This window comes from Nesoenas mayeri (assembly GCF_963082525.1).
Source record: "Nesoenas mayeri genome assembly, chromosome: 1".
In the NCBI taxonomy this organism is placed as follows: domain Eukaryota; kingdom Metazoa; phylum Chordata; class Aves; order Columbiformes; family Columbidae; genus Nesoenas; species Nesoenas mayeri.
Window position 1 is genome coordinate 10,244,740 of NC_137541.1, and position 26,783 is coordinate 10,271,522.

Consider the following 26,783-nt stretch of genomic DNA (forward strand, 5'->3'; position numbering starts at 1 on the left):
GAGGTGATGGCAGAGTCCTGTCCAGATTTTTGACATGACGTCTGGGAGGACATTGTTTCTACAGCTACACAACCTCTTCCACAAACTACAAATTGAACCTGGCAGAACAAAATTTACGAGTTTTTCTTCCTATTTTCAAAATAGATGATTTTTGACACAAAGGTCATATTTGTTCACATTGTAAGCAGAAAAAAAAAAAAGTAATATGTGTGGACAAATGGTTCTGCTGGAGACAGAGTTGTGCACTGCATGGAGCTGACAGAGAAATCTTAAAAGTTTAGGTCTCAAGAGGTATATGTAGGCTGAAGACATACTTGTCAAGCCACTGTTGTTCTGTTTGGGGTTTCTTGCCTTTGCATTTGTACTACTGAAGGCTGTCCCACTTTCCCTTTAGTGAAATGTGTTTCCCTTGTTAATCCCCAGCTATCCTTCACACTGAGCCAGGGACTTGTCTCCTGCAACGTGTGGTGTCAGGAGTTTGGCTGATGGTGTTGCTGCCCATGCTCTCTCTGCCTTCAGGACACTTTCTTGTATCCCCTAATTTTGTAGTTGCAAAGAGGAAGAATATTCCATCCAGTCATAATAACATATCTCTCAGCATTTGGGAAGACTCGAGAAAAATCACATTAATGGAGAGGAACAGGTTTAGTCTCTGAGTTTTGGGTCATGTACCGTAAACTGCTTGAACATATCCAGGGACTTGTGTTCCACCTATGAATTTTCAGAACTTAAAAAAGGCAGGCCTGTAGCATGGCTCTGATTGCCAAAAGTGCCTAAAATCCTATTTCAGAAACATCTTTTTTTTTTCAGTGCCTCTGTGCTCCACTTCCTCCCCTAATACACCACTTTTTAACATAAAGATGGTGATATTTAGTTTTTATCACTCATTCAGAGCTCTGAAGATGTAGGTTACACAGTTAAGGCACAGACTTTCCAGTGTTTTTATTTCCAAGCATCAATGTCAAAGACTTCAGATAAATGACTGAGAGAGGAAGAAACAGACTCTTAGCTGGAACTCTCATTAGTTTTTTCGGCAGAGGGGTTAAGAAATACAGAAAATTGAGATTAAAGTATTCCTGAATGTAGGTAATATGCTCCAAGCCTTACTTTCTGTTCTGCAAAGGACACTGTTTTTTTCAGTTGTCCAATTATTCTCTCTGAGGGACAAGTAAATTAGTTTAAAATTAATTGTGTTGATAGATATACAACACCTTAAAACATAGTCAACAACGGAAAAGAGGTGTTAATTTTGGTTGTTGTTCTGTAAAGAGATAATAATCACCTCTTTTAAATTAAATAGGGTGGATAGATCATAAGCATTGTTTTGTGAGAAATCTAATTTATGTTGAGAATTAAGCTATAATTTTACTGAACTTTTGTATTCACTTTTCTTCACCATATAATTAGTCTTTACAGGGAATCAAAACTATTGTTGTCTCTTTAGAACAAAGGCTTCAGAAACTGATAATTGCATCAGAGATCAACGTTTTCTTCTTTCTCCTTCCTGTGTGAGCCTAAATGTTACTCCCAGGAAATATTCATACCGAATGACTCCTCTAAGGCAGAGGAAGAGATCTGAGTAGTGGCACTGCCTGGAGATTTAAGCCTTGGCTGGTACTCAGAGGCTCATTTATGCTACTTTAGAGGTGTTAAGTGCCACAGACTGAGGTTGTGCTCCCCTTGGGGTCCCTTGGTCTGGTGGCCCTGGGGTGTTGCTGCCCCACCAGGCCCTTCTCCTTAAAGCTATCCAGCCAGCATGGAGCTCATATGTCTTAGTTTATTAATACCTCTCCCAGCTACACTTGCCCTTCTTCGCTTTGATCCCAACTGTTCCTTAAAAAAGACTCCCACTTAATTCAGATTTAACGTCTCTCACATTGTGAATGATCCACTGGTGACACGCAAGGTCAAAGCACTAAAAAGCCACAACAGCTAGATTCCTCTTGCTGTAAAAGTAGCACAGAGTTGTGGAGGAATTTACACTTGTAAAAGCTTTTTGCATATTTTCTTGTGTGTGTCTTTTTGCTTGTTATGTTGCTGCTGCATCCATGTATTGAAAATGGTGGAAGAGTGATAAGTTAATATTATTTCAAATACCTTTGATCCTTGAAAATCTGTAATCTCTTTATGTCACAAAGAAATTCATACAAGTCACCACTGAAACAGAAGAGCCAAATTCTGCAGAGGAATTTTTTTTTCTTAATTCTGCAAGGAGTTTTGAATCTGGAAAAAAATAAAGAATATGTGTGCCCATATTATAATCTGACTATGTCACCAAAAATACTTTTACTACTCTTTGGAAAAAAAAAAAAAAAAAAAAGAAAAAATATGATTTGGCTTCTAAGAAGGAGAAACTGTCATAGCTAACATGAGGTTTTAAGATCATCATTCTTCAGCATCAGTCTGGCTTGACTCAAAGACAAACCAATTGATAAATACCATCAGTCTTTAAAACTCTTTCTGAGGAGAATTTCAATTGAAGCATCAATGAATGACCATAGTGTTTTTACCCCGTGATAACTGCTAACATCTCAATCTTGCATGGCCTATGTGCCACACATCCACCTTCACCTACCCGTGGCTTTGAAAGCAGTGTCTTTAAATCACGTCTCTACTCTGTGGTCTGTCCCTGGTACTACCTTCCATATCAGCAACTGAAAGGAGTTACCACAAAACCCTCATATTAGCTCCACGATAGCCACAAGTTACCCCTTGTGCAAAGAAGATGCATTCTGATGCCATCCATGTTGCTGAGGAGCTTCACCGTAACAGTGAAACTCACACAGCTCCGCTGTGTTTCCTGAGTCATGGACAACAAGAAGGATATGAACGTTGAATTAAAATGAAGGGACTTTGGAAGAGCACCACTAAAAGCTTTGATGTTTTGTAAACTGCATTCAAGTATGTAAAACCACAAACCAACTTAACCCTCTCATCACTGTATATGAAAAGCCCTCTCCTCTGGTGACCTTGCTGAGTGTGGCCATGGCAGACGGCTCCACTGTGCACATTTGTGACTGGTGCTGCAAGTCCCCCGCTCTGCGGGTGACAGAGCTCGCTGTGATTGCACATTCAGATTTTCTGAGGACATTGCTTGCTTCTCTGTGTTGGGTCTCAGTAGACGGCACTGTTCGTATTTATGAAGTCCCGAGTAGCTGTCTATTTTTGTTGTTGTTGTTAAATTTTTAATTTCAGCTTCCCTGGTCTTGTTCCTCTCCTCAGGGCCTCAGTCACCCTCCAGTACTTTTCATTAAATTATAGCAATTGCAGTTTTACTGAGCATAAAATTTCCCTAGTTTCTTAGAATTTTCTTGCTGTGGACTGATAAATTAGTCATTTTGACCATAAATATACAATAATAGGGGCATTCAGTTCAAACTCTTTACAAAATATTTCCTGAGAGAACTGCCCTTTGGCTCCTGTCAGATGATGAAGAGATGACCCCAGCTTCTGTTCAGTCAGCTTACTCAGTCTTGACAGCTAAAGGTAATTTCTGTGCCTTCGAGTTTATAGATCTTCATTAAAATGCTAATACAATTCAGTTAGAAATCCAATTTCTGACTTTTATTGTTTCTTGCTATTGGAGGGGGTGAGTCTGTGTGTGGCTGTTGCCACTAAAGAGTAACATTTTTAAAAGAACCAATGCAGATCGATTTTCCTTTGCTTTTTCTCAACCTGAAGTGCTGAGACAAGCAAAACATGTTTCCATTACTTAACTAAGCAAACAATGGCATATAAATCATAGAGGCAGCTGGACCAAGGTGTCGTTTTCATAAAGAGCCAGATTTCTCATGAAGGACAGTTTAATGGGCTGCTGCCAGTGAAATGTCTGCAGAGCTGGTAATTGCAGGAGGGCACACAAAAAGTAGCGCTAGAAAGGTGTTGTGTGGGAGCTGAGAAGTAGCCCCACAGTCAAGACAACTGGAAAAAGGAGACTGAGAAAGGTGTGCGCTTTAATAATTTGCTTCTTGAGGCTGACTTTTTTCAATAAAAATCTAAGTTTTTATTTTTAGCTTGTTCACATTGGCTGCAAGATCAGAGAAGTGTTTTTAGCTGTAATTTTATTTTGATCGTGTTTATGCTATGGCTTTGTTTCTCCTTTGATCATGCTTAAACATGTTTCAGACGTGTTTGTTTGATGTATACTGTTTTTAAAGCAGTCTTTCACATTCTCTGCTTGTGGTTTGTTGGTTTTTTTGTTTTGGTTTGGTTTGGTTTTTTTTAAAGCAATGAATCATTGCAAAATAGTTGCCATCAAATTATTTCTTAAATTCATTTTCTCAAAATACACTTTCTAGACATTTAGCCAATGGCAGAGTGCTTTTAAACAAGAAAGTGTTGCACTGTTGTAACAGTGTTTCTGAGCGGCCTGACATATTGGAGACAGTTTTAGGGTCTCAGAATACCCAATAACTCATACACAGAAATGTGAAGTCATACTATCTATCCAAAATAGCAGCAGTACACCAACTTTAACAATTGTCACCAATGGTTTTGGATCAAAGTCCCACTTTCCGTTCAGTAAAACTTGCTTGAAGTTCATTCCAGTGTTTCTTTTGTGGCTGTGTTGAATGTATGAAATAGGTCAACCCTGACTGAATTATTTTAAACTTCCCATGGGGACTCCTTGATAACAAAACTGTTTAATTTTGCAGGGTAAGTCAGGGCAGTCTCGATACTTGAATATACACATTCATGGATGACATTCATTCTCCTGCTGCACGGGTGAGCAATTAGGAGAGTCAAGGAGAAGTCCCTCATCTGTGGACAACATCTCCTTTTTTTTTCCTCAAAGAAGAGCAATAGAAAAGTGCTACGTAGTCCATGGAGAACGCTATGTTGCGTGACTGTTGGCCATCTGGCTGATTGATTCATCATGACCCTAAACAGTTAGTTGTAAACATTGTCTGAAGCCCTGGAGTTAAATGCAAGTGTGCATCAAACCTCCAGCAAGTCAAGCAGCTCCTCTGCTAATGAAAAAATAAAGAACACGCTACAGATCACTAGTCTACACCACTCACTTCTTAGCTTTATAACCTATGAAATTCTCAATCACATTTCTCACTTTCGCTCCACACATATAACCACGTGATTGCTTTTATCACGTTTGTATTCATTCTGAACAGAAAGGAATCTATATTTGTGTGCAACAGAACACATGTAGCCTATTCTTCCTTTATTTGCTTCATTGCAGAGACATAAATCTGTTATATGGAAGAGGGGGGAAAAAAACAAACACTACCAGGTAACAAGAGCAAAGGCCCTATAACATGAAGAACCACTCTTTTATTGACTAAAACATATCGATTTAAGCAAATGTTGAAACAGCCTGAGATTTGCTCAATAAGAAACACCAGGGTTTTTCAACAAAAACTGTTCCATGATGTACAACGGATGTGTTCTAATGTGAGGCTGTGTCACCACTTTATTTTCAGGGATGTAGTTAGGATTATTAATCACTAATTGAAAATCCGAATCATCCTAGATGCGCACTATACAAAGCACATTCACATGCACTTTGGCTATGGCATTAGTTGTATCCGCCTTCCTCACACCCCTCTTGTCTACTACCACTCTGACAGAATTATTTGAAATATATATTTTCTACTACTTAAACTATTTTTCTGTCATTCCTGTATCAGTTCTGCTTTAATAATAGACCCTTACTGTTTCAAAGTTCACTTGAAAATTATGAGAGGGAAAGAAAAGAATAATAGTATGCTAACCGAGGGCAAGTTTATATAACCCGTACTATAACAGCAATATTATTGACTCAAATGAGACTCCCCAAAGTATCTTCATAGGCCAATGTAAAATTAGATTTTTGATGCCTGATAATATAGTGGCTTATTTTAGAATTTGATATCTTGTGATTTACAAAACCCACTGCATAGAAACAAATCATTCAACCATTTGAGAATGGATTTAGGTATTGGTTGAATGGGTTTTTTTTGCTCTTTTCATTAAGACCTTCAGATTATAAAAACAGTGTATTCAGACAAGAAGATCTCCAGATCCAGTAGCCCAGAAAAATGTCTACTAAAAGGTATCCTCTTTCTCTGATGTATCATTCAACAGGCTGTGATGCAGAAATTTTCAAGCTGTATGAAAGCTGTTGCATTCAAAGTCCTGGTAGATGACATATAACCAATATTAACCATGGTACAGTATAATATAGATATTATATATCTTGGGCCTCATGTCAGTGTAACTTGAAGGCTATTAAATACATGTTAGAAAGAAAGAAAGATAATTTACTATCTTAAATTACTGTGGGTTGGGGTGGAGAGCTTGAGCTGCTTACAGATTTTTTATGTTTTCAGGTGTCTAAAAAGGTTTATTTTAATAAATAACAGGTAATAGGCAGATTGTTCCACAGATATCGGTTCTGTGGCCTGTGTTGTTCAACATGCTCATAAATAACCTGAAAAAGTGGTTGAGCAGGAGGATGAGAAAAATTTTCACATGATACTAAGTTATTCAGCATAGAGAGACAAAGGAAGATTGTGAAGCATTACAAAAGGATCTTATGCAACTGGGTAGCTAAGCAATCAAATGACAAATTAAATTATTCTTGATGAATGACGTAGTGATAAGCCGTGGGGAAAACCATGAGGAAAACGTGCCTATCATTCTCTCATATAAAACGATAGGCTTTGGACTGAGCATTACCACTGAAGAGTGAAGTTCTGGGGTTATGGAACTTAAAGTTCCATGAAAATTTCAGATTATTGCTTAGGAACTGTCAAATCCAAATTAAATGTTAGGAATTAATAGAAAAATAACAGAATTCCACAAAGAACATTGCTATAGTCTTTGTCTAAGTGCACAATTCATCCACATGTTGAACAGTGTGGGTAGTTCCAATATAGGAATTAAGAGGCACCAAATGAAGTTAGTAAGATCGATGTTTAAAACGTGAAATCAGAAATAGGTTTTAGTTCTTTAGACTGAGTACATGAGGAACAAGTTCCAAAAGGACACTGTGAATGCTGGAAATTTGCATGGGTTCAAGAAGAGTCTAGACAGATAACTGGATGAAAAATCTACTGAGAGTTACTAAGTACATAGGAAGCAACCAAGCTCAGAAAATCAGCTACACTGAAAATATTTGAAGAAAGGGAGATTATTCTGGAAGAGTAGTATTTGTACTAACCATATTGTTTCTTTGTTCCAGATAATTACTCCTGGAGTCTGTATATTGATCTAAGTAGACCTTGGTCTAAGCCACTATGGTCATTCTTGTGTACCGTGTACACACACACACAGAGTACATGAGAATATATATATAGACATACACAAAATTACATTGCTTACAAACACTACCACCTTAATAAGGCCATGGGTTTCACAGGACAGCTAGTGCAAACTGGCAAAACAAAGTACAGTTCATTATTTCCATGACTATATAACAATAAACGTACACAGAAAATATGTTAATGCATGACACTAAAATAGCGTATAATTTCACATAGGAACAGGACTCTGACTAGTTAAATATAGTTTTCAGTTAATTATCCCAGCAGGATGTAAAATGGTTATAAAACAGATTGGTAAATCTGTTGGATGTGCCTTCTTTTTTCCAAATATAGGGAAAGACACCAGCTGATGTATCTCTGTAAAATAGAGTGATGAGCCAGATTCACCACTGGTATGAATGTACTCTTATGATTTCTGTAAACTTCTCTCCTAAAACTTCTTTCCACCATTTTTACATAACGAACCAGTATGTCTGCATTTTATGTATATTTATTTTTTGATGTATCTTCTTTATCACCAAACAATGTTGTCACTCTGTCAAGAAATAAAGATATTATATTAAATAAGTACAAAAGAATTAAAATAATTTTAAGACACAATATTTCAATAACCTTAATAGAAATTCACAAATGCAGTCCACTTCTCAAAATGAGACACAAATGTTGGGGTTTAGTACATCATAATGTGGAAGTAGACAACATTAATCAAAGCTGTATTTTTTAACCTTTTTTTTTTTTTTTACAGTAATGCATTAATACCTCTCTAGATGTAAAATACTTTATATATTCTTCATTATTGCTACAGCTAGGAATATTACATTTGTCTCAATAATTCTCTCATTTTATGTGTGACACATACAGAAAGATTATTAACTTAATGTCAAAACATCCAAAGAAACAAGAAAAATGTCAGCAATAAATACATGGAATTAAGAAGCTATTCTATATTTTTATACAACCATTTGTAAAGAGATTTCATGCATATTTAATTGTTTCAGTAATAAAATTAAGGTCTGTTAATTAAGTATCTGTAGCAAATATGTATTAAAAGTAAGAAGAATGTAAACATCTGTCATATGCTAATGGATGACTATGTATCTAACATAGATATATTCACCATTTGGTGCAAAGATTGATTCTTGGGGAGTAAAATCACAACTAATTTCTATAAGGAAGGCAAGTGATTCAATTCATTGAATAATAACATGCACAACGGCATTGTTTTCTCAGATCCTAGATTCATTAGCGCTCACCTGATACCAGAGAGTGACAATCCAGAAGATGACAAAATCTATTTCTTCTTCCGTGAAAATGCAATTGATGGAGAGCACACTGGGAAAGCCACTCATGCCAGAATAGGGCAGATCTGTAAGGTAAAATGGTGACTTCTTCCTGTGAGATTGAATGTGCTTGTAGGATGCTCTGTGAGTGATTTTCTTGCATTTTCTTGCCTGTAAACTATTCAATGTTAGTTCTGGCATTGCATTAAAGCAGCGATCCTGAGTGAAAAATAGTTAGGGGGTAACACACCCACAGATATAGTATTCAGTTCTCTCTTTGGGGAAGTTGCACAAACTATCATATTTTGTTTAAGAAGTCGTAGGCATCTTCTGAGGCTTAGAATGTGCCTGCACAAGAGAGAAACTTTTACAGGAAATGTAATACTTCCAGGTAGGCCAAAAACATCTGAATTATTTACTTTTTAAAGGAATGTTAATACCTTTCCATTCCCACATTAGTGCAAGTCTTTAAAAGAGAGTTAAAGGAAGATTTAATGAAGCAGTTTTTTAAGCTCAGCTGTAGAAATGGGCAACCGTTCAGAAGACCCTTAATGGCTGCAGATTGAATCATTCGTCCACACTGATAAATCACCAAATATTTTTCTAACAGACTTAAAAGGATTTCTACAAGTGAAATGGTATTAATAAATTTTGTAGCTTTGGCAACTATGATGTTTACAGTAAAATTTCATGTCAGTCTCTAAGCACAATTTCAATATATCTCCTTAAATCTAGAGGTAGTAGCTGCTTGAAAATGGATTACCCCATAAGTATGGAATCCTTGGTGCACTCCATCCATAAGTTTCGCAGCTATGCAACTGATCCCACTGATCTGGCACTTTTATCTGCTTTGTTCACTTGCAACTTTCGTTTCTACTTTATTGCTACCCAGTTAATAGTAATAAACCCCTTAAGTTTTACCAGGACATGGCAGCCCTGGAGCTCTGTAGCAAAATATTCTGCATGTCTTTCTTCATTGCTATATACGTATCAGAATATATAAAGAGGTTTGAGATCTTTTGTTTTCTTAAATTTTGTTTTACTATGAAATATGTAGCAATACAGCACAAAATAAAAGTAATTCAGAATTAATGTCTTTGACAACATAATAATGCCTTTACACGCAGAAGGTGAATTCTTTTATCTATTTTCTGTAAGTAGCATCTTGTGGATATTTACTGTATTTTCTCTGTACTCTATTGATACTTCAGAGACTGTTACTAGCTATTAACACAAAATACTTTTCTTGTTAGAATGACTTTGGTGGACACAGAAGCCTTGTTAACAAATGGACAACTTTCCTCAAAGCACGTCTGATTTGTTCTGTGCCGGGACCCAATGGCATTGACACACACTTTGATGAACTACGTAAGTGGCAGAAATGGCTTTGAATACAGACATGTTTTCAGGTATTATCCATATGAATTTAACTTAGTTTTCTTTTCTGTGTCTTCTTATTTTTACAGAGGATATATTCCTAATGAACTCAAAAGACCCTAAAAATCCAATAGTCTATGGAGTGTTTACAACTTCCAGGTACAGAACATATCATTTTACTTGCACGGAAACTTGGGTGGCTGCTTGTTTTAAAGAGGTCTCTTTGTTAAAAATGTTTTCAAGAAACACAAAATTTTCTTAACCTTTGAACTGAGAAGTCAGTGGCAGTAAGGAGTAATGAATTAGGTTTCTTTTCTTATGAGCAATGTACATCATCACTCTGAAGCAAGTAATCACAAGAACTATCAGTTTCTCAGGCTGTTCTTGTGGCTGAATTGGCTTTTAATAGTTGGGATCAGAATTTGTAGACCTTTCCACACAGACGTGGAAAAATAACACAAGCATAAATATGCTTGTTTAGGGACAGAGTGTAATAGAAAATCCATGGTGTGATAAATTGGCTACTCAAGGAGGTATTAATAAAAAATATTGCTGAAATCTGGAAAGTTTAACAAACTTTCAAGAGTTCTGTTATTTTATCACATGTAACTGTGACTTGAATGTTTTGGTTTCATTGTGCTTTCACTGAGACCAAAATAATACTTGTAGCTTTGACCTAAAGGAAGGCTTGCAGTACTGGCTACACTGCCACATTTATCTGTGAAAGACAAAAGTTTCAGTTTCTAAACAGAAAGAATGTTTCTACTGATAACCAGGCATAGAACAGGGAGAGTTACAAGTACTTACAGTCTTCTGTAAGAAATCTCAAGGTAAGAAACAACACTCAAGTTTGCATGTGTGCTGCCCAAATGACGGAAGAGAATGCTAAAAAGAAAACAGAAAAATACAAAGTGTAGGAAAGAACAGAATAGTCCTCCAGGGAAAGCTCTGTGGAAATTTACTCAAGTTGAGGCTTTGGCCTTCTGGGGACAATATGTTTTAAATAGTGGAATAACCAACATCTGCTTACGAAAATGTCTGAGAGATTGTATCTGTTATGCTGAACTTTTACAGGAGGTGAGTTAGGATTGCTCTGAGAACATGTCAGAGTTTTGATAATCAGCACATGCAATAAATTATAAAGTGACAAGCTGCTATTCCCATAGCTCTTCCACTTGATTAAACTGAGTGATAATTTAAAGAACTTGATTTGGTTTCTTCTCCCCTCATTTTTAGCAATATCTTCAAGGGGTCAGCCGTGTGTATGTACAGCATGACTGATGTGAGGAGGGTATTTCTTGGTCCCTATGCCCACCGAGATGGCCCAAATTACCAGTGGGTTCCCTACCAAGGGCGAGTGCCATATCCACGGCCAGGAACTGTAAGTACCCTAGGAAATATAATATGATATGTATAATAGTATAATATGATTTTGGCATACATACTAACAACTTCAGCAGAAGTTTGAGCAATGGCTGCAGAACTTCACTGGAAGTCAAATGTTACATAAATTACTCTGCATTATTCTTTCCCTAGAAATTGTCTTTATTCCAAATATTGACTGAATCATTCCTAGTGAGAATGAACAGAAAACAGAGCATCTTCCTGGCTGTTAAGAAACATTCAATTGTTCTCGATACTGAATCTAGTATAGCAAGACAGCTAGTTCTGCAACGGATGATAGTGACTATAATAATTTCTAACTTCCACTGGGATTTTGTAAAATCTATGCTTCTACTTGTTTCTCTGTTTCTAGTTTGTGAATGACTAAAATATCAGTATATATAAGGCACCCATATTTAGAACACCCAGCTGATGTCATCACATTCTAGAAATATTTAACTGCCTCTGAAATTACTAGTAGTCTAAGATGAAACATTTATGAAAACAGTATTAATTTTGTGCATTGGGATGGGTCCTTAGTAAAAATCAGCTTGGTCCATTTAAGATCTGAAATATCATTACTGAAGGTTACATATATATGTATACATGTATACACATAAGCATAAACATATAAATGTAAATAATATATCTGTCTATAATATTATTTAAGAGTAAGTCACAAAATAAACCAGGAATAGGTTTGTTCCTTTTTTTTTAGTCATCAGATTTTCTACTTTTGTGTGGTATGCTTTGAAATTGCTCTTTCAAACCTGATCTTTCAACTGCTCTCCAACAGTTAGGCAATATATATCCTCAGCCTAATGAAAATGACTTCCTAAGTAAAAGAAAACAGTGGCTCCCTGACAGCCAGATTCCTCAGCACTCTTCACTCCCTCACTATTACGGCTAAAGGGATTCCTAATTTTTTCCAGAGTTAAAATACAAGCTCTGAATCATAGGAGAGGTTTTGTTTCTCATTTGATGCTGAACCTTTTTTCTTTTTTAATTACTATAGTTAATGCTGATATGTCAGAGGTTTTTTGAAGTTGTATTGTTTTACACATATTGTTTACTTTGTGGAAAATGTGAATGAGTAAGTATTTTCGGTATTTCTTGTATAGCTAATGTCATCTTCTTTTCAGCCTGACAGTAGGAAGTTGGTGTTCATTATTCTGTTTATTTATATTCCTCTTTGATTCCAGTATTGATTAACCTTTCTAAGCAAAACCAAATTATAGATATTACGTAAAACTACAAAGAAGAATGTTACATTTTTCTATCACAGAAATAGACCGAAATAAAGAGCCAACTTCCGCACAGTGGGTCTGCTACATTTGTTTCTGAGCAGAGATCAGACACAGCTCTTTTGAGATTCTGAATTCACAGCTCAAATATTTGCCCTAGAGACTGGCAACGTGGCTCTTCCTACCCCGTAGTCCATGGGTTACTTCAAGACTTGTCTGAGGGTCTTGAACTGAGGTCCATATGGGAGAAGAATAACTTGATCAAATCCCTAAGGACAAACAGAAAAGCAGGGACCTGAATCCAGTGACTAAGTAACCAAACCCACCCAATCTTTTCCAAAATAGAGAAACACAGTTCAGTTATATATTTATGGATTTCTTTTAGGGAGGGGCTACTGTCTCAGAATGGGTTTTACACTTACAGTTTCAGTAAAAAATATACTAAGATTCACAAAGAAAGTGCAAAGATGTTCATACTTCATTGTAAATATTTTTCTTGCCTGAGGGCAAATGTGATCCCAAATTATACAATTCCACATAGCCCTGCAGTCACATCATGTAGTGCAAGAGGCAATGCCAGTGTAAGTGATGTTAATTATAGAGTGACTGAGGCCATTGGTTTCTACCAGCCCACTGCCAGTGATTTTAAACCTGGTGTCTACCACTTCAATGTTGGGTTTTTTTTGGTCTTAGCTGTTAAATTATTCTATTATATCGGTACGATAAAACTGAATTTAAAATGAGAGATATTTCTGGCTGAAAAGAAGCTTTTTGTTTCTAAAGTGATAAAACTGGATATATTTTCAATGACTTTGAAGACTTGTTGAGAATAAAGAAGAAAGGTTTTTGAAGTTTCTTTAGATGTCAGACTTATGGCTTCCTTTTCCAAGAAATGCAGAAAGGGAAGGGAGAAATAAAACCTGAGCTTCTTACAGTGATCCAGTCCCAGATCTCACTGCAGTTAGACGGTGCTGAATTATCTGAGGAATTTTATAGGTGAGGCACCAGTAAACTTCTTGAGCATCTGGTGACTTGCCCAGTATGAGTAAGGAAAGAGGAAATGGTTCTTTTGAAAAGTCAGAAAACTTCGTAAACAATTCTACAGCAGCTTCACATTTAACAAAGCAGTTGCCAGGATTTTTCCTTTAAGATCTCTAGATTTTTGTTCATTTGTTTGTTTCTTTGTTTGTTTCTTTGTTTGTTTGTTGTGTTTTAACCTTTTAACAACTTTTGGTAGAGGAGGTTTTTTGTCTATACCTCACCTTGAATGAGGCATCTCAACCTGAATTCATGTTTGACTTTCTGTGAACTCAGCTAACAGAGCTCAAGGTTTCTCTGCTTCATGGTACCAAGAGTTTGTCTTCAGTTATGACCAAATAACTTTTTGTTCCTACTGAAATGTAGCTATTGATTTATTCTGTTGGATTCCCTAATACACCACTTAGGATAAATCTTAGTTGCCTCCTCCTGACTGATCAAAACCCCTGACATAGTGTACTGGGCACCAGCAATTAGCAGTGGATGTTTTATCGAGAGTTTGCAAGAGTTCTTTAACTCTGTTTGAATCCAAGATGAAGCTAATTTCTCCAAACTTTTTCAGGACACTTGTAGTCACGCCTATCTTTTGGCACTTGAAAACTTACTATTTCCTTGATATCAGTGGAATTGATCAGGTGTATAAACATGAGTTCTTACGAAACACCTTGCCCATTAGCTTGACCCAGACCCCCTCAAATCAAAAGGAGGCCTATCATTAGCATCAAGAAAAATGTCTTTGTTATGTATCCTGGTTTTGTGACCACAACATAAGTAAACATGACAGGACGTTCCTCGTCAGGACAATTCGGATTTTATGTAGGTTGAGATTCATCTGCAAGCAATTTGGACTATGAATAGGCTAAATGTCACATACTGATGGTGACCATTTAACTCCATTGACAAGGGAGGGAGTTATAGCAAAAAGAGTTTTATTTCATCTCAGTTTCCCAAAATGGGGTGGGATGAATGTGAGCCACAGACTAGTCCAGGTAAAGCACTTTAGACTTCAGATGTAAAGACACAAAGTTACGGTCATTTGCTTACTCTCATAAATTAGGGATCCAAGCAGTAATCTGTCTCTCAGAATTGGGAGTCTCATTTAAGCATACAGAATTATGACACTAATTCTAGTTTTATGATTTTTCTGCATAAAATATAACTTGGTCAACATTGCTGTGAGTACAATGCTTTTTTAGAAAATGAGCCAGAGTGTAAATATTCAAGCAATTGAAACACAGCTGAAATTCATTTACTTAAAATTGAATTTTTTTTTTTTTTTTTTCCAGTGTTTGCCCAGCTGCAAATTGTACTACTTAGTTCTTGGGTACTGATTTTTATACTTAAATAACTTTACATATATTATCTAATTAATCATTATCTAATTATTCCAAGTAATTAGAACTGAACTCTAGTTAGAATATTAATAGAGATGTAAAGCAAACTTAAAATTGAAGTTTTGAATTTTAAACACAATTTTTGAGACATGATTTAGTCAATGATTATAAAAATTCTATCTGATTTTAATGTAATACTTCTGCACAAGTGAGCAAAAAACAAGCAAACAAACAAAAAACAATGAAAAATGTTGACACAATGAAGTAGATAACTAACTTGCTTTCTGCCTAGTCTGCTCCATGTGCATTAGTTAAATGTCCTCCTTCCCTTCCTCCCTTCCTCCCTTCCATAACATATAATGGAATAGAGTGTAGGAATTTGCTTACTAACAAATTTGCCAAAAAGAGACAATTTACACTTTACATATCCATGCTGGAAGTGTCTCTTTGCTGAGTATAACAACTACTCTTTTTGACAATATTGATTTTTTAATTTCATTTCTGATGAATTATTAATAATTTGGATCAAGGTGATAGCAAAGACAATTGATTTGTTTTGCTGGGCATCCTGCAAGGTCTGGATTATTGGTTAACAAGACGTTGTCCTCTAGGATTTTAATTTAATTGGAAGATATTCTACACATGGATAGAAAGGGTAAATTATCTAGGGCATTTTAACACCAGCTGTTTATATTACAGATTCAAATGCTGCAATCATAATTGTCAACAGGGCTTCAAAGTTTTATGTGTCTTAAATAACTATCTCTGAATAGATTAGGAGTTGCCAACAGTAAGTTCTTTGCCAAGTTTGGACTGGTGATTTCATTCCATTGTGGTTCATTTTTTTCATCAGTTCAACGTTACTAGCATACTACTAATGCTTACTTTAAAGTAATCTCTAATTGTTCATGAAATACTTACCAGTTCTACAAAACAGATGAAGGCAAATGGTGGTGATAACCCACAGTTCTTACGTCTCCCCATGGGGACACGGGGTGGGTGAAAATGGTGAATATTTTTTGTGGATACTGAAGCTGTAGTCTTACTGCTCCTTCCTCCTCAGCCTCTACATTTTGCTCACATTGGGAAAATGTAAGCAGAGAATTCTCTGCTTCTCACAGATTAGAGGCAAAACTGTCTTGCTCACTATGGCTGTTTAAGTGGACCAAGGGACTCTCTACTGTGGTACCTCATGGGGATGAGCTTAAGCCTGAGGGAGCATCAACCATTCCATTATTGTGCAGTGCACAACAGTGAGGACTTATTTATTTCCTTAGCGAGACTCATCTCACCTAAATGTTGACATTGACAGTATGAGAAGCAACGCTCACACGAGGCTTTCTTTAGAATCAATGGAGAGAGAGGAGATACATTTAGGACATGAGTCATTTGATTTGATTTAGTGTAACAGGATCCATGTTATCAGGACTACATGGATGACATAGGCTTGTTGAGACAAGCAGGAGTTTGAAAAGTCAGTAGAACTGGGAATTGTCCCAGCATTAAAGGATTTATTTCCCAGACAGGAATTGATTTCCAGTCAACTTCTGAGGACAGTACATTGAAACTAAGATGGTGCCATAATTAAGTAATTTTCTGTTCTTTACATAATCAAATACTGAAATTGCTTGTCTCACATTGAATGAGTTTAGATGCTTCAAGATTTCTTCCTTTTGCCAACTAAGATTAATGCTGGATGAGTAAATGATTAGAAATCCTTTTGCACAGCATAATAGTAAGAAAAATTACATATGAGGATCATTCACATTGATTTAAATAGATTTTTTTTTAAAAACAGAGACTTTTAGTGACAAAATTAACTTTTACTGTCATGAAACACTTAGATCCACTGTCATATTTAATTATAGAGTGCAGTAGTTGGGATGATTGTAATGAAATGGATTTTGAATATGTTACTAGGGATCAACAATAAAATGTAAAACTTTTTATTTATTTATTTATTTATTTATTTTATTTCCAGTGTCCCAGTAAAACATTTGGAGGCTTTGATTCCACCAAAGACCTTCCTGATGAAGTTATAACATTTGCAAGAAGTCATCCAGCCATGTACAATCCAGTATTCCCCATCAACAACCGTCCAATCATGATCAAAACAGATGTGGATTACCAGTTCACACAAATAGTAGTAGATCGGGTAGACGCAGAAGATGGCCAATACGATGTGATGTTCATTGGCACAGGTGAGAAGTCTTGAATCTACTCTGTATGCTCCTCCAGGCATTATGGAGACATAGATCAGATAAAATTTTATACTCCAGAAGACAGAACACTGATTTATGTTCCTGTGTACACCTGTGAAAAGTTGGGGCAAGACTCAAAACTGTGTGTGGGGAGGTCTTTGTTACAATACAATCACTGTTACAGGTTCAGGCTGTGGCCTGCATAGCTTAATTCTTTAGGAGTTTTGCCAACTGGATTAAGACCAAACCACTCTCTTTTCAACTACTGTTATTAGGGGATTTTATTAGAAATATCTTGCCTTATTAAACATAATCTAGTATTAAAATGCAAGTTTTGAGGTACCCGTTTTGAAGTGTAGCATAAGCATTTAACGTGAATGAGGCAAGTATCCAGGTATGGGAAATGTCTTGTGTGCCTTTCAAATATTTCAAATATTGCCTTAAAATGTCCAGCTCTTTAGCCAGAATAGTGCATCATTTTACTTAAGATGAAGATATCTGACACATGCAAAGTGTTTTAAGAAGACATGGTATTTGAGTACAAATGTGATATCTTTTCCAAAGCATTCACAGAATCATACAGCTTGGGCATTTTCTAAAAGTGGAAAAGTGGAAACAGACATTAAGAAAAGACCTTTTTTTTTAAAAAAAAAAAAAGGTAATAATGAGAAATAACAGTAGACAGAAATTAGGTAATATGCATTTGCCTAAGTTCAGTGGCTTCAGAGCTATGCTGATGCAGTTGGTGGATCTGCTTCTTCACCTTTGAAGATATTCCATTAGTTGGCTGGTGTTTCAGGTATGTTGAATAAAAGTATTTTAAACTTCTATTGAACATAATTGCTAGTAATTAGACATTGACATCATTAAGTCAAAACACATCAAAACACAAGCCCACTGTTTCTTTTCAGCTTTGAGCCAAAAAACATGTATCTGGCTGTGTGTCTTGTAACAGTCCAATTTTTTACCTGCTTTAAGTGCAGTTCTGGTGCTCTAGACCTGGGGTCAGATTTCCAAAACCATAAATCATGGAGTCATAGAATCTTTTAGGTTTCAAAAGACCTTAAGATCAACAAGTCCAACTGTTACCTAGCACCGCCAAGTCCATCACTAAACCATGTGCCTGAGCACCACATCTACACGTCTTTTAAACACTTCCAGGAACGGTGACTCAACCACTTCCGTGGGCAGCCCATTCAAATGCCAGACAACCCTTTCCATGAAGAATTTTTTCCTAATAACCAATTTAAACCTCCCCTGGTGCAACTTGAGGCTGTTTCCTCTTGTCCTAACACTTGCTACTTTGGAGAAGAGACCAACACCCTCCATGCTACAACCTCCTTTCAGGTAGTTTCAGAGAGTAAGAAGGTCTCCCCTCAGCCTTCTTTTCTCCAGGCTAAACAGCCCTGCTTCCCTCAGCTGTTCCTCGTAAGACTTCTGCTCCAGATCCTTCAGCAGCTTCATTGCTCTTCCCTAAACTCTCTCCAGCACTTCAATGTCTTTCTTGTAGTGAGGGGCCCAAAACCAAGGACAGGGTTCCAGGTGCAGCGTCACCAGTGCCAACTACAGGGGCATGATCAGGGCCCTGGTTCTGCTGGCCACAGTGTTTCTGAAAAAAGTCAGGATGCTCTTGGCCTTTTTAGCCACCTTGGCACACTCCTGGCTCATATTCATCTGGTTGTCAATCTACACTCTCAGATCCTTTTCCTCCTGGCAGCTTTCCAGCCACTCTTCCCCAAACCTGCAGTGTTGCATGAGATCTCTTTCATGTTGATGCCTGAAATATATTATGAATAAACAGAGTTGATGAAGCTTTGTGTACCAAACACAGTACATGCGTAGCAACCCAGAACATTTACTGCAGGAAATGCAGCTCTGCAGAAAGTGTTCCAGCTCTTTAAAGCTGTGAAGTGAGTTATTAGATACCAGTGCTACAATATGTTCTTGCATAAAACATTGAAAATTAGTTTCATATGATTTTACACAACACATATATTTTCCATCACACATTACAGACTTCAATGCCATCTACAATTGGCAGTGATTTGTGCCTTTCAACAAGTCTTCTATGACCTGATTTAGCCAGAAAAGAAAAAATTAATGGCAATACTCCCCTTGGCTGTAATGTGAAGGAACAAGCTCTTCTCCATCCAGAGTATGATGCTGAACAAACATAAGGAGCTGATTTATGTTTACATCTTGAGCACAAGAGGTGGCATTTATCTCACCAAAGTTTGGCATTCAGTCTAAGAATGATGCCTTGGTTTCCGTAAGGGAGAGAGATAAGTACTCCCAGAGAGAGATTCATTGTACTTTCTTTGAGACTTCTATTAGAATAAGATGAATAGTTATGTAGAAGTTCCTGCCTGTTTTCAGATGGTACAGGAAGACTTGCTTAAACCTGAGCTATAGCTTTCAGATAGTTATCATTACGTATAGTGGCTCTTATCTAAATTAGTCAGGCAAGGTCTCCTTCTAAAAGAGCCTCAATGATACCTAGCTCTTACCTTTGAGTTGAGAATTTAGGCATTCGATTCTATAATCCACTAATATTCCAGTGTGTGGTAAGTGCTCTGGATCTCATCCAACATTGCTGATATTTGTGCCCAAGAACTGTAAGAAAAATATTGAAAAGTTATTACTTGCACTTGCCAAGAGATTTTAGCACCAAAAACACAGCTTCGTAAGTGCAGGGTGTTATTTTTTTCTGGAAATATTACTTTCGTCTGTAGGAACTGTTCTTTTTTCCAGCAGGAGGTTATACCCTCATGGGAGAAGAACAGGCGCTATATAACACCTGTGCTTGGAGTTGGGGCACAGAAGGTGCTCCTCTGAGCTCACTATTCTTATTTTGGTTTTCTGAATGAGGACAGGGCATCTTTCATGCAGGGGGAAAGGAAAAGAGGCAGAACTGAGGCCCTGCCTGCCTTCTGCCAGAAAGCTGCGCTGAGCTGGCTGGTCAAAGCCAAAGGAACCAGAAACAGATACACAATCAGCATCTACTGCATCTTCCCCAAGCAAAGAACAAACTGGGGAGCAGATTAAGGACTCTAGTCACAGTCCAGTTTCCCACTTGATAACTAAACCTATGATAAAGTCAAAATTAAGCCCTCTGGCATATGACTGGATTTTTCTGTGAGGGTCTGTCCCATCAGATTAGATACATTTCTCTGTATTTTCCCATTTCCATTGCAGCAATCTACAGTATTCCCACATGCTTCTGAACTTCAGTACATTGAAGAAATAGTAGTGGTTTGGTTTTGTGTTTTGTTTTTTTTTTTTCTTTTCCTTGAATAACTGATGATAATTGAACACAGTATAATTAATAGACATCCAGTGTGGTCACATTTTCCTTTCCTGTGGGTGAAATCTTTAGCCGAGCAGTTTCTTTCCCACTGTGATTGTACCAGTCTGTTTCACAATGGAAATAAAGTCATATCGGTGTGCTTGAAATTATATCAGAAAAAAACAGGATTTAAGAGAAGCACTTAATGCATATCCTGAGTGTCTGATGTTTGGGATCATTTGGCACAGTCAAGGTACATCTGTCAGTAAAGCAAATTAATAACAGTAATCTTATCTCACAGAGCAGAGCCTATTGATCCTAAAGAAGAAGCCTGATTCCATTTGTGTGAAATTGTTTGAAATACGACTCTGTAAAACTTGATCTAGAACTCAGATAAAGCCCCACTTTGTTACCTGTGGCCTGACTAGAGTCGCCATAGTGATTAACACCATGTATCTTTGACCTTAGAGGCTTTCTTGAGCATCAAACAACTGTAATTGTGGCAGGATCCACTTAAAAGTCAGACCTTTTTTTTAAAAACAACATTATGTAGGGAACTCATGTACTCAGTGCCCACGCAGGCTCCACGGTTTCCCTTGTGCTATTTTATCAAAAATTCCCTTTTATTTCTAGAATACGGCATTTGAGGGATTGTGACTGAGGACAGTCACAGTCCAACACAGAATATAGTCATGACACATTGCAACGTTGTTGTATTTATTAGATCAGAGTTCTCTTTTTTTACCCATAGAGGTGGGTTTTTTTCCTCAAAACCACAGTCATCAAATTATCAGGATAATGAAGGTAATGAACCCATCCATTAAATTACAAACATAACTAACATCAATTATCTGTTGCTCTGAATTACTCTATTGTAGAAATGTGGATTTTTATTCTTCTTGTTTCAGAGTTTATCTTGCATTTGTTCTGCATTGTTCTCAATATTTCTTGAATTGAAAATGTTCAATTAGTAGCAGTAACCATTATGAAAACCACTTCCAAAACAACTTATTTATTATACTTTACAAGCTTAATTTGTACATGTAGCTTCCTAAATAAAAAGTAGTGCTTTGCTTTGCTGTTACCATTGTTTTAAGAAAGAATTGGGGTTTGTTTTTAAAAAAGAATCTATGAAGTTATGACTAATTTAAGAAAACAATAATGTATGTATTTTGTGGAATAAAATAACTTCTTTCTAAACTTCCAAAAATGCGTACTTAGAAACCAACATCTGCTTAAAAGGGAGCAGATGGAAAAAATAAAATCTCAGTTCTACAGGATATTCTAGGATTTCTAGAATATTTTAACCAAAATTCATGTAAAGAAGTTGAAGTACCAGATTTTTCTCATGAAATCAATGGCTGTTAACTTAGTTGCCTTATAAAAACATTTTCAACTCGTGCAACCTATTTTTTCAATTTTACACGTATTTTCAATAGAGAAGTGATGAGTTGTCATCTGTTTAGTAAGAAGTTTCAACATACAAAAATATATATACATATAAAATATGTTTTAGTTTTGTGTCATTGATGTTTAATTCTCATTTTTAGAATGTTGACCTTTATAGTTCTGTTATTTTGAGAATTTTATCCATTTTAAATGCCTTATATTTTCCTAAACTATTAGTGCTATAGAATGTGCAACATGAAAATCCCTCAGGGATGTAATTGTTATTTCTGTGATATATTTGCATGACACTACACTTGGCTGGTTAAAAAGAAGAGTCACATACAGTGTTTCCATTTCAGAGAATCTGCAGTAATATGTACCAACCTAGAAATGATTATTTTGTTGTTGTTGTCATTCCCTGAAAATTCTGTGCATGGAAACAAATCACAGATGCAGAAGCTGAAAAACAGAGATGCTCTGAAGTCTCAACCATATTTACAAAATCAAAGACTGTAGCTCTGGAATTTCAAGTGTTGGCCTTGTTCATGTCAAAGCTAATTGCAAAACTCCAAGAATGCAAATGGATATAGTATTAAAATGCTGGCACATACTTATTTCTAAACTGAAGATACAAGTTGTATTGCTTTTTACCCCTCAGCAAAGACCAGTATCTAACACGCAGAGAAATATAGATGCCTTAAGGGGCTTGTACATGTTAGGTACTTTGTTTGACACAGGGAAGATTGTCTGTACTTAAGAGATCTAACAGTTTCATCTGTCTAACAACAGTTGTCCAGATGTTTTTATATCCATACTGAGCCTTCTGACAGCATCTTTACTGCATTTTAAAAATGACAAACATCATATTCAAAATGGACAATAAAACATGCCTGTGTAAATTTAATGCATATCCTCCCTCAATTTAATAACCGAAACTTCAGTAATTTTATACTGTCACTTAAACAATATTTCAGTCCTTTTAATTCTTTAGTAACTCTATAGTATTTATCTTCTTTGTTGCATTTTGATAATTGAAAGACTTCAGTGAAATGTCCTACCGATATTTAGTGTTTTTCTAGGTTATTTCAAATAGCAATTGGTATTTTGAATGATGAGTGCTCAGAGATATATAGCTTCACAATCTTTATATGTGAAATAATTACATACTACAAGCAACTTTGGCTGCTCTGAAACTGAAGTATGCGTCTTAAGCACCTGATGTTTTTTTCTTCCTTTTCAAGATATTGGAACAGTTCTTAAAGTGGTTTCAATTCCTAAGGAGACTTGGCATGAATTAGAGGAAGTCTTGCTGGAAGAAATGACAGTCTTTCGGGTAAGTGCGGCTAAATTTCAAGTGTCAGGTTGTAGATTTCTCTGTGGACAGCTGCAAACTAAACTTCTTGCAGTCTAGCCAAGGAATAGCCTGGCATGCCCCTCTAATTAGCTTGTCATTTAGAGACCCAGACACTAGTCAAAATAAACCTTGAAATGTTCAGTGCTAGTTGGAGGTTAATGATAAAAGAAACAGCATCCTGGGCTCTTGTTTTGTAGTTTAAAAAACAAATGAGTATATCTGAATCTTAAAGTTATTACATGCTGTAGTTAAATATGTACTCATGCAAGTCTGGGAATAATGCCTGTCTGTTTTCTCCCACAGAGATATGCAATAGACAGATTTTATAGTTGCACTAGCTCTTAACACTATTCAGACTATCAGCATAATGTAACTAGGAAGATACTTTCAGAAAAACAGTGATTTGCACAGATTTCTTATACCTTATACCTAATAGTCTGAGAAACAAAGAAAGTGTTTACATTTTCAAATGTGACTTTAGAGTCTTAAATTCATGGTTTGACACAAGACACCACAAACACCCCCTACTCTTTAGCACTTTTTTTGTGAAAATCAGTCTCCCAGTTTTCCCATCTGAGCCACATAAAAAATAAAGCTTGCTATAGGCTCTTCTGCAAGTCAATACTGAGTAAACCTTTCAAACACTTTCCAGACAGAACCCAGGGATGTCTCGTGTTTTGTACACAACAACGAATCATTTACATTCCTGCGTTATTCTTTTTGTCAGTGCCGTTTTATGGTACTATTTCACAGGCTTCAGGCTTTTGGGGGTTGATACCTCGCTGGGAGCACGAGGTTAAGCTGAGGGCATGAAGCTGATGTTGGTGTGCTCAGAGAGCCCCACGTCGCGTGGTCTCACTCCAGGTGTGCTGACAAGGACTGTGCTCCTAACCTGCCATAAGGGTCCAGCCACCATGTCCTCATCATTCTCAGTTGCCAACCCTTTACCTTAAGTTTCTGAACAGACACAATGTATCAAAACAGAGCTTATATATCTTTTTATTGTTATTTTCAATATTTTTTTTTCTTATGGGCAATCTTGCCTTTATTGGTACCAATCTTACACAGAAACCACTGTTCTGAGTGCAAGATACCAGTGAAAAATAGGTGTCTCTGCTTCTGCAACCCATGCTTTTTTATGGCAGAAATATGGTGGGATTTTTTCTTTTGTTTTTTTTTTTTTTTTACAGAAAAATAAAGTAATAACTCTAAGGAGAAAATGAGACAAGTAATTTGTGACTCTCATCTTTTTTTCTTTTTTATACACATAAAAGTCATTACATTAATGCGGGGTAATTTGGCAATTCTTGATAATGTATGAGTCTCTTCCCTAAATCAAGTAGAAGCTAAAGGAGATCAGAGAAATATAAAAGTGAAAGAAGGAAAATAAATGGAGTGAAAGTTTTGTTTCAGAAAGGCTTTACAAAAGTAGAATAGTTAATTGCAAATTCAAATCTGGTATTTTACTTTACATGGGTATTTATTCATTGCACAAAAAGCATTTTGTTGTTCTGATTTACTTGAAAGCTCATTTATCTCCTTTGGAATGCATTTAAGCCTTAAAGAGGGCATTAATGTACTTCAGTGGAATAAGAAGAATTTGTGTGCATAAGATATGGATCTTTCAATAGGAAATTTGCAATAGATTTTACATGTACCCTAACTAAATATAAGTTTTCTTTAGTTACTAAAGATTCTACCTGCATCATAAACAATGCATTTTGATTCTTAAACTAATGTGCTGAATACAATGCTTTTCATTTATAATTCCATGAAACTGTAAGTCTTCCATATCTCTCATATTGATAACAAATGCCTCTCTTAACCCCATTTGTGCAATATTTCTCTGAAGAGCTGAGCAAACAAACTAATGAGTTCAATTTACATTTGAATGTTAAACTTAATTGATGCTTTCTAATATAAGGTCTATTAACCCATTTGTAAAGGCAAGTCCACATGCTTAACATCCACTGATCCATATCAAATTCTCTCAGGATATGCAAGTTGAAAGCTACACAAGTGTAAAAGCTTAATAAGGACTTTATTAATGGACATAACCAAAAGTATGATGGGTGGGATCAATGGCAGATTTTTAGATGGAATAAAGTTCATACAGAATTGACTTGCACACTTGATAATCAAATTATGCCACTTTTACTTGCAGGTTTAAAATCCATTCAAGCAGCTGAGCCTGAAAGGAGTAACAGTCTTAATCAGATCTAAATATACTTACTCTGTTAAATATTTCCTACAGTTGCTCATGTAAGAAAGTAGATATTGGTTTGACACCTGTGTGCTACAGATAAGCATAACTAAAAGTGGACTTAGCTAGGAGAACAATAACTCTCCTAGTGACCCATTTAGTTGATTAAATAATAGCTATTCCAGGGTGCAAAAAAACTCTTGACAGATTTGGTTCTGTGTTTTGCAAATAGGAGCAACTTTTTTGTACATGAATATGCTTGGGGTTAAGGCTTTTTCATACAAATAAAATTTTGCAGGAATGGGTTTTTCACCTTGGTGTGGTTAAAATGTGTTGCTGATTTCAGTGTTATCTCCTTTAATATATAGTATCTATGTATTTTGATTGTCATTATTTTCATATTACCTGAGAGGTTATTTAAATGTAGTTTTAACACAAAGTATAGAAATTCATGTCAAGGTGTGAAACTAGTAACAAAGTAATCACAATGAAACTGTAATAATCATAGAAAATTATGTGTCTACATTTCTATTTCACTTCCAACTAGACACAATTCAGCTGAAAAAGATAGTAAGAAGCACTATTACTGAGGATTGTTTAGTTTAATTTCAGGATTTCTAGGCTGGTCAAATAACAGTCTAGCAGGATTTTTATGTTTCTAGAGCTTATTTTTGTAATTTCACTCTCTTTTTTTTTTTTTTTTTTTTCCCCAGGAACCCACTGTTATTTCAGCAATGAAGATTTCCACAAAGCAGGTACTATGTGCACAAACTTTAAATCACTTTTAAATATTTATTGGTCTCTGTCTTTTAGAGACAGTAACTTGGCAGTCAGTAGAGACATTAATTACAGCAGCAGCATCCCATCCCTTTATATAAACATCAGTAGTTTCTCAAGAATATGTGACATACAAAGGAGGAAGGAAAAGCCTAGTTTGTGTTACTTACTGGTAAGGTGGAAGCTAAACACAAACTATCCAGCTGTCTGGAGCCTCTCTAGAAAAAAATTTCCACACGACGGAATATTCTTATGACAGAAAAACTACTCAAAAGGAGTGGCCAAACTTGGTCCCTTGCTTTAATGGGACTAGTTCCAGTCTCTGTAGGAACAGCCTAGTACAAAATGCAGATAGTGGAAGCAAAAACTGGAAACACGTCATCCAATTCCCATTCCATTCCTGAGTGTGCGCCATTCAGCTTTAACAAAGAGGATAGATCTGAATTAGTCCAAATTTTCCATGGCCTTCTAGTTCAGTGGCGTCGGTAGGATATGGGTTCCAGACTCCAGAACCGACATTTCCTATTTTCTGTTGAGTGTACTAATAACTAACTTCTTCAAGAAAATATATAGATTATAGCCTTCATTGTAGACCAGACCATAACTAAAATAACCTGGACCCCTTGAGAGATGGAGGTAAAACTTTGTCAGATTCACA

The 26,783-nt window shown here is 36.3% G+C and overlaps 1 protein-coding gene across 1 annotated transcript in view; it reads left to right on the forward strand.

The window, feature by feature from the left end:
• The window catches only part of SEMA3A (semaphorin 3A), a gene marked incomplete at its 3' end in the record, with an annotated part of 167,088 nt that overhangs the window by 123,743 nt on the left and 16,562 nt on the right, over positions 1-26,783 (forward strand). The window contains exons 7-13 of the mRNA XM_080364096.1: positions 8,490-8,632; positions 9,793-9,907; positions 10,006-10,075; positions 11,153-11,297; positions 16,897-17,116; positions 23,033-23,124; positions 26,062-26,103. Coding sequence (XP_080220222.1) covers positions 8,490-8,632; positions 9,793-9,907; positions 10,006-10,075; positions 11,153-11,297; positions 16,897-17,116; positions 23,033-23,124; positions 26,062-26,103 — 827 coding nt within the window. The remainder of the gene's footprint in view (positions 1-8,489; positions 8,633-9,792; positions 9,908-10,005; positions 10,076-11,152; positions 11,298-16,896; positions 17,117-23,032; positions 23,125-26,061; positions 26,104-26,783) is intronic.